This window comes from Helobdella robusta (genome assembly GCF_000326865.2).
Source record: "Helobdella robusta unplaced genomic scaffold HELROscaffold_5, whole genome shotgun sequence".
NCBI lineage: Eukaryota > Metazoa > Annelida > Clitellata > Rhynchobdellida > Glossiphoniidae > Helobdella > Helobdella robusta.
The window spans coordinates 1,579,024-1,589,097 of NW_008705254.1; the positions used below are offsets into that span (position 1 = coordinate 1,579,024).

The window sequence follows — 10,074 nt, forward strand, 5'->3', positions numbered from 1 at the left end:
ACTACTAAAGGCATCTTTTTATCAGCCATTTTCATCAAAATCACTTCACACATATATTTATAATGTAAACAAAAACACTTCAACACCTATATCTATAATGTAAACAAAAACACTTCAACACGTATATTTAAAATGTGAACAAAAACACTTTAACACATATATTTATAAGGATTGTTATATATATATATATATATATATATATATAATTACTATATATAGCGTGCATGTGTATATAGATCATGTAGAGTCTATGATATAGATATATAGATGTCAGAGTGATGTGAGTTAACCACCTTTTAATGACTCAATTAGCCAATGGTTATCTTAACATCCCGCTATCCATGACTAAACAAGAACAAATGTTGATAAGAGAGATAAACAAGAATGTCAATGTGAAAATGTGTGTGTGTGTTTTCATCACAGTTTTCAATTTTTAAATGTTGACATTATCTTATTTTTGCTTAAAATTTTTCTGGTACTTACAGGAAAAATTTGTTACTTATAAGTACAAGTACTGAAAAATGTACTTAAATATAAGTATTTAAGTACAGGTTTTCATATGTACTTGAGTATAAGTATCTAAGTGCTACATTTGTGCTTAAGTACGTACTTAAGTACAAATGTACTTAAGTACTCGTCATCACTGGATTATGGGATATCTTTTGGCAGGCTGTGTGATTGTGTAATGGCGAAGATGATTTGATGATGATGCTTCTGAAAAATATTAATGAGAGAATGACTGGCTGGCTGTGGCTGGCTGGCTGTGGTTGGCTGGCTGGCTGGTTGGCTGGTTGTTAACAAATACACATTAGAAAAGATAATAAAGAATGGAAACATTTTCTGTAATTTCTTAAAAAATTTCAAACTTTCTTCCATCTCACTTTTGATAACTTAAAACTCTACATTTCAACACAAAGAACTCCACCACTGTCACCATCTCCAGATCCACAAACTGGGTCTAAAGTTCGGCATATATTCGGACGTCGGTGACACTTCATGTGCCGGTTTTCCCGGCACCGAGTACCATTTTGAGGAGGACGCCCAGACGTTCGCTGATTGGACGATCGATTTTTTGAAACTAGATGGATGTTACTACGATATGGATAAGTACCATTTGGGTTCGTTTTCCGTTGGGGATGGGGTATTCTGGGGTTTCGTTTCGTTTTAATTATTAATTTAAATCGTATTTTAACTTTGAAAAGTTTAATATTGAGTGCTAGTTCGACAAATTTACTATCCAAAAACTTATAAAATTGTAAATTATTGAATTTACTTTGATCTGAAATCATCACCACCATCTTCCTTCCATCAACCTATCAATTAACCGACCAACCAACAAAACTAACCATTCACTTAACCAATCATTCAGTCAACCAACCATCTAACCAACCAATCACACAAACAGCATTCCCCCAAATGGGGTACTACCTGAATCGAACTGGCCGCCCGATTGGCTACCATTGCGATTGGCCCTGCTATTAGGAATACGTTGGCAAGCAGGTTAGTTGGAAAATTTCATTTTCATGGATATTATTTTTTATTTCATGTTTTAATTCATGTTTGATTGATTGATTGATTGATTTCATGTTAATTGTATAAACTTTTATAAAACAAATCCATCAATTCATTCATTAATTCATTTATTCATTCATTCATCCATCCATCCTTCCATCCATCCATCCATTCATTCATCCATTCATTCATTCATCAATTCATCCATTTATTCATCAATTCATTCATTCATTCATTCATTCGTCCACTCATTTATCCATTCATTCGTCCTTCTACAATCCAACTAGCCCGACTACCAACTGATAGCCAAGCATTGCAACTCCTGGCGAAACTGTCACGACATTGATGATTCGTGGGACAGTCTGCTGGGCATTGTGAACTGTGAGGGGGATGATAAAACGCATTTTCTGGAAGTTGCAGGACCTGGAAACTTCAATGATGCTGATATTGTTGGTCTGTGTGTGTGTGTGTGTTTGTTTGTGTGTGTGTGTTTGTGTTTGTGTCGTTATTAACCATGCAACAATATATATTTTGTTGATTGATTGAGAATGTTCTTCTTCTAAACACAGTATAAACTTAGAAGCCAATTTTTTCCAACAACCACAAAACCAACCCCCAGCTGTTGATAGGCAACTTCGGCCTCAGTGAGGATCAGGAGAAGGTTCAGATGGCGGTGTGGTGCCTCCTACCCTCCCCACTCGTCATGTCCAACAATCTGGCCAGCATCAGGCAATCGTCCCGAGAGATCCTTCTCAACAAGCAGGCCATCGCTGTCAACCAGGATCAGTTGGGATTGCCAGGACGCAGAGTTGCCATGGTTGGTCGGTTTTTTACGGATTTAACTCAAATTTATCGAACTTTTGGAGTTTTTTTTAACTGTTCTAAACTTATAAACGGAGATTATACATTAGATTATATTTTTAATTAAAATAATTAGAAATATTTATTTTATAATTTTTCCATCCGCAAGATTGGAAACGTTCAAATTTGGACTAGACCCATCCTTCCAAGTGGCAGTTTTGCCTTTGCCTTCATCAACACGAACACTGCAATGCCAACGAAAGTTTCCGTCTAACTAGCAAGTCTAAACTTCACTAACCCGGCCGGCTACAAAGTCTTCGACATATTTGGGGGTGTAGATATGCAAGTTTACCTACCGAATGACAATTTTGACGTTTTTGTTAATTCTACTGGTGTGTTTTTTGCTAGAGCTACCAAGGTCTAGATCAGATAGATCGAAGCTGTGTTGGTGAATATGTATTGGTATGTAGTTGTATGCATACATACCTATACTTATATAATACATATATTACGTAATAATAATAATAATAATAATAGGAAATAATAATATGAAATAATAATAATATATTTGATAATATTAGTAACAACAAATTTATAAAGTTATTTAACATGTTAATATGTTAATGTGTTATGCCATAATATTAACGAGGATAATATATCAATATCTATCCACTTTGATTTTAGTCTGTCAAAAATTTGTTATATGTTAGTTCGGCCATCACGTCTGATCGTGATTATCATCGTCGTCATCGTCATCATCATTATGACGTCATCGTCGTCGTCATTATGACATCATCGTCGTCGTCTTTACACTTGCGTGTTTCAAACAGTAGTTTAATTAAAATTATTTTAATGAAAATTTTTCAGCGGAGTATAAAGAATAAGAATTTTTTTCGTCCGTCGAGTTATTAGATTTTTTTTGGTTTTTTGTTTTTTGTGTTTTTTCTTTTCTTTGTTTTTTTTTTTTTTGGGAATTTCCGTCATATAATGGATGTAGGCGTGAGAAGAATAAGTCGATAATAAATAGGGCACAAATTTTTCATCGCTTGTTGTTTGTAGTAGTAGTAGTAGTAGTTGTAGCAGTAGTGGTGGTAGTAGTTGTAGCAGTAGTGGTGGTAGTAGTAGTAGTTGTGTTGTATGCGATGCGATAGTTTTTGGTTTATGGATGATGATTATGTTGATGATTATGATGATGACGATGAAATGATGATGATGATGGTAACAACAACAACAATGATGATGATGATTGATGGTAACAATGATGATGGTGATGATTTTACCGAGAATTCAAATAAATAAGTGGCGATCGTCCAAAATCAGTAATTCTTATTTTTCCCTGTAGATGGCAGGCAGATTGAAGAAAAATTTCTAACTTTTGCACAGTCAGATGAATTTTTCTGGGATTTACTTTTATATGTTTTGATTGATGACGGGCACTTCGTTTGTTTGTTTTTTATTGTTATGATTGACTCACCATTTGGTTTTCTAGTGTTATGGTCTCTGCAATTGTTATGCCTTTGTTGTGTGATTCGATTTAAAATTCAATTTATTTGATTTCTGTAAATTTTTGAGAATTTTCTTAAAATTAAAGTATGTAACACACTAAAATGAATTTGGACAAAAAAATGTACGTTTAGAAAACAAAGAACAGAATTATAAATATCATTAAAGAACACACAAACACAAACACATTGAAACATACAAACACACACACCTACACACAAACACATTGAAGCATACAAACACACACATCTACACACAAACAAACACATTGAGGCATACAAACACACACATCTACACACTAACAAACAAACTCCAAAAATCAAATAAAACTTAGAAAAAAATTTTTTTTGGGCCTGACATTCAGAATGATGCCCAATAATGCTGCTCCACTTAGTTCGCCTGGACGCATTCTGTCATGTGACTTCAACTGCTGTGACGTCATACAATTAAACCGGAAAATGTACGTTTGTACGTTCAAACACTCACTCACACACACATACACACACACAAACAAACATATTTTGATTGCGGATTTTTCGGAGAGTTTTTTTTTATGACGTTTATCGTCACCAGCAAGATGGCATGAATGTTTAAATTTTTTATGAAATTACTCCCCTAGTGCTATTCATAAAACTAAACCTACACACCACACACATACACACACCACACACACACGCACACACACATACACACACACACGCACCAAACTGTCATTTGTCTAACTGTTCGTTTCACTCTTTTTATTTCTTTTTACCGCGAATCTATGTTAATGGAAAAAAATATTTGAACTTCGGACAAAAAAAACAACTTTACCATTTTTTCCTTCTTTTGTTTCCAAAATAAATTTAGAATTTTTTCCAGAGCTACAGTCAGAATAGCGTTTGATGAAATTACTCTTTCGCAGTAAAAAAAAATTATAACTAGAAAGGAAACCACATTTTTTAAGAAGAACAAGTAAAGGAAATGATTTTTTTTTGGTTTTCAGCTCACCACGTAAAAATTTCACCTTTTTTATTATTACTCTCGCCCACAAAACATGAAAACACAATTTTGGCCGATCTTTAGTACGTTTTCAATTTTCCTCTCTGATCTGAATTTATGATCATACTCACACATCCACACTCACACACACACACACATCAACACACACACACGCTCTCACACACATATATAAACAAACATATCTCGTAAAATGTTTTATTGTTTTGTATTTCTTTCTTCGTCATGTTTTGCTATATTACAACGTACTAACTTATGAGAACCTTTTAATTAAAAATTGAATACATACATAAAGTACATACAAACAAACATACATACCTACACAAACACATAAAACATACACAACACACGTAGAAACTTGCCCTGCTAAAAAATACACTAAAAAATGCGATACAATACATGCAATTGCTAAAAGCCGACAAGAACCACTTCCTACGTTAACACGTATGTATGCATGTATATATGATAGTATGTGTGTTTGTATATGTTTGTTTGTACGTATGTAAGTGTGTATGTATGTATGCATGTATGTATGTATGTGTGTGTATGTAGCATTTACAAAGCATAGAAATGTTTAAATTCATATGCATGCATGAATGCACCAGCGGGTATTATGATTGAAGATTCTTGTCCTGTACACACACACTTACATGCACCTCCTTTACTACAATCTTTGTATGTGTGTACGTTTGTGTATGTGTGCGTGCGTGCGTGCGTGTATGTGTGTGTAAGTGTGTGCTGCGTGCGCGTGTGTGTTTACGTGTGTGTGTGTTTACGTGTGTGTGTGTTTACGTGTGTGTTTACGTGTGTGTTTACGTGTGTGTGTGTGTGTGTGTGTGTGTGTGTGTGTGTGTGTGTGTGTGTGAGTTGAGTGAAGTTATGCAAAGAAATGTACGCCGACACGAATGAAATTTTAATGCAAATCAATGGAATCAGCCGCGACAAAATGTAGAAAGAAAAATTGAGACAATTTTTTACACAAAGAAAGAATTATGATGATGGCAATGATGATGGTGACGTTGATGTTGATGATGACGACGACGACGATGATGATGACGATGATAATGATTAGAAATGGCGTGATGAACCTTTTAAAATACATTCTCCAAATGACGTCACGCAAATCTTTGGTCTTCTTGAAAGAAATACAAAAACACTTCAAACAGTGTTTGTATATGCAAAACAACATAAGGTTGCTTATACAACGCAACTGTTTGTATATAGAATACATTTGTTTGTATAGTGATGTTTATATATTGATCCCATTGGTTTTTGTTGTATACACAAAATAAGGATTGTTAATTTATTAGTTAGCAGTAGTAGTAGTAGTAGTAGTGTGTAGTAGAAATAGTAGTATTAATAGTAGTAGCAGCAGCAGTAGTAGTAGTAGTAGTAGTAGTAGTCGTAGTAGTAGTAGCAGCAGTATTTATACTTTATTTGAATTGTTTTATTTTTGTCGTTTGAAAACAAGAAGTAGTAGCGAAGTGTTACTGCAGTGAATAAAAGAATGACACCCTCATATCAATCTAACACTCAAAATACAAAAATATACAAAATACAAAAATATACAAAATTGTACAAAAGACAAAATACAAAAATATACAAAAGACAAAAAATACAAATAAAATACAAAACTGTCAAAACAATTTAAAATTTTTTCCCATGCTTCCCTGTCGAAGTTTTTTGTTAGTTTAGCGCGCAAAATCAAGTTTATTTAATTACATTACCTACAATCAAACACACGATATACACACACGCATACATACATACACACATACATACACACACACATACATACACCAACATACATGCACATATACGCGTATACAACCTATACAACCACACAGCAACAGTCATACACATATCACATATAAATACATACGCATACATACACACACACACACACACACACTTATATACACACACATACACGCACACGCATTGGTCAAAATTTTCTGCTGACAAACGGACATACATTAGTAAGTTCGGGCATGTTTATGACGAAAAATACAAGTCCGCTAAAGAAAAACATTGCTTCCGGGAAATTGTATTATTACGAATACAAACTTACAAACAAAACATACAAACAAAAAATATACAAACAAACAAATAGACATACAAACAAACAAGCATACATATAAACAAACAAGTATACATACAAACAAACAAACAAACAAACATAGAGACATTTATACAAAAAAAAAATTTAAATGCACAGAAAAATGAACAGATATAAACAAATGAAAAAACAAATTTGCAAAAACAAAAAAAGAACAATAAAATCATTCAAAAACTCATACAAAACATACAATTAGACATTGCTCATATGCTTGTAATAAACAAACAAAACAGCTCATCATAAATATCTCTAAAAAAAAGAAAAAACATTGGTTTGTATGATGTAGATCATTTAACATGAATACCAAACAAAACCAAACGATACTAAACGATAACAAACAATGTCAAACAATACAAAAAGATACAAACAATGGCAAACAATACAAAAAAATACAAACAATGCCAAACAATACAAAAAGATACAAACAATGCCAAACAATACAAAAAAATACAAACAATGCCAAACAATACAAAAAGATACAAAACAATAGAAATGACCTGAGAAAATTGTCGGTTGCCATGCAAGTCTCGAGTACATTCGCACGCTCAATTAATCATTTTACACATTCGATTGCAACATTTCTTCCATCTGTCCATCACGGAATATATTTTTGGTAAAAAAAAATTTCTGTAATTAATTAGTCATTTATATATTTGCATACATAAACATATACGTACATTCACACTCACACATACATTCACACACACACACACATATACACACACACACACATACATACATACATTCGTCAATGATTTGGTTTTAACATACATACATACATCATACATACATACATACATACATACACACATACATACAAATCAACATACAAATCATCAGACATACCGTGAAAGAACTTACATAAGAAATCTACAAACACACGCAGAGCATTGGAATTCGTATTGAAGTTTTATCTTCAATGGTATATTTATACGCACCCATATTGAGAGCCTCGTCGTCGTCATCATCTTCGCCATCATCATTTTCGTCATCACCGTCATAATCATCATCATCGTCATCATCTTTATTTTCCACATATTTTACACCAATTTAAAAATCATCAAAAAAATTACAATTCAGTAGGATTGAGAGAGTGAGTGAGTGAATGAATGAGTGAGAAAGAAATAAAAAAGAATGACAGAAACAGACAGACAGACAGACATAGAGAAAAACAGAGACAGAGATACAGACAACAATTAATCATCGTCATCAGTCAGCTCGGACAGCAACAACACTCCCTAACGATCAATATCAATAAGAGGACAAATATGCAAACGACACACACACTCACACACACTCACACACACACCACACACACACACACACACACATCACACACAAACAAACAAACACTTACACACACACACACATACACACACACAGGCGCGCTGAAACACTTAAGCCACTCCTCTTATTATAAAAAGAAACGCCAACTTACGCGCGCACACGCAACCGAGAAACGCAAGAGTCGAGAAAAAATTGAAAAAATAACATAATGGAAGAAGAAAAATGGAAAAATTGTAGAAAAAAATAAAGATCAGCGGAAGAAAGAAGGAAAAAAACCGAAAATTAAATTAAAGAATTAACCTGTTGGGAGAAAGTCATTGGAAGCTGGCAAATGTTACACTAGAGAGAGAAGAGTAAATGGGTGAGAGGAGAGAGAAACAGAAAAAAATGAGAAAGAGGGCATGCTGGAGAATGATGGGAAATGAGAAAGAGAAGAGAAAGAAAGAGAGAGAGAAAGAGGAGAGAGAGTTAGAGAATAGAAAGAGTGAGAGAGAGGGAGAAGAAAGAAAAGAGAGTTATATTTTAAGAAACAATATAAATAATTGGATAGACAAAGACAAAGTGATAGAGAGATAAAAGGATAGGGAAAGTAAAAGAAAGAGAGTGAGAAAAAGAAAAAAAAGAAAAAGAGAGGATTAAAAAGTAATAAATAAATAAACAAAAGAAAGAAAGAAAGAAAGAGTAAATTAGAAAAATTTAAAATAGGGGACGGATGAGTAATCCTAATAAATGAGTAACATCTTTCAGACCATCATCGTCGTTGTCGTCTTCCTCATCATTCAAGATGCAATCCTTATCATCAATAACATCATCATCATCATCACCAGCGTATTCATTATCATCGTCATGGCCATCGTCATCGTCACCATCATTTCAAAAGCGATATTATCAATAGCGTACATCAGGTGTACAAACACACGTACATAGTTATATAAACGTACACACACAAACATACACGCATGCACACACGCGCGCGCCCACACACAAATACATACACGCACCGCACACAAACAAACAAACGCCCGAACAAACACAATCAAACAAAACAAAGCATAGAAACACATATCAAAATTTGAAAACACAACAACAGTAGTATACAACAACAAACAACAACAACAACAACAATAACTACAATACTTATAATAATAACAACAATAACAACAAAAGACCACACCAACAATAAGATGTTAAATTTACTATGCAAATAATAATTTCCCAATGCTTTCAATGGCGCTATCAAATTTGGTCTCACTCCAATTGTACAAAAAATACAAACACAGATACAATCTCACAAACAAACAAACAAACATATACAAACAAACCAAACAAACACACAAACGAATATCTATACAAACATATTTACATATGAACATACAAACATGTAGAAAAACAATGTTGAATACATATATAATATATATACACACAAAACTATCATACACATTTTCTTGAACAAGCAAATAGGCACACACACAAAAAAACATATACAGACCGACAGACAGAGACAGAGAGAGAGAAAGAGAGAGAGAGAGAGAGAGAGAGAGAGAGACAGGCAGGCCAGGCAGGCCAGGCAGGCCAGGCAGGCCAGGCAGGCCAGGCAGGCAGGCAGGCAGGCAAACAGACAGATAAACAATTGGCCATTAGAAATAATTGGGGAGTGTTAATGTTCATCTGAGCGAACGAAAGTGAACAGTTAAAGAACAATAATCACGTGATGTATGGTCAGTAGTCGGTGGGAGAACCATTACAATGATCAATCGATGGATGGATGGATGGATGGGTGGATGGATGGATGGATGGATGGATGGATGGATTGATGAATGGATGGGTGGATCAGTCTCAGATCAATTGTCGTA

The 10,074-nt window shown here is 34.0% G+C and overlaps 1 protein-coding gene across 1 annotated transcript in view; it reads left to right on the top strand.

Moving 5' to 3' along the window:
• The window catches only part of HELRODRAFT_155996 (hypothetical protein), a gene marked incomplete at both ends in the record, with an annotated part of 12,484 nt that extends 3,368 nt beyond the window's left edge, over positions 1–9,116 (top strand). The window contains 4 exons of the mRNA XM_009027164.1: positions 944–1,107; positions 1,406–1,500; positions 1,819–1,965; positions 9,049–9,116. Of these exons, the coding sequence (XP_009025412.1) occupies positions 944–1,107; positions 1,406–1,500; positions 1,819–1,965; positions 9,049–9,116 (474 nt within the window). The remainder of the gene's footprint in view (positions 1–943; positions 1,108–1,405; positions 1,501–1,818; positions 1,966–9,048) is intronic.
• Between the last annotated feature and the right edge of the window lie 958 nt (positions 9,117–10,074).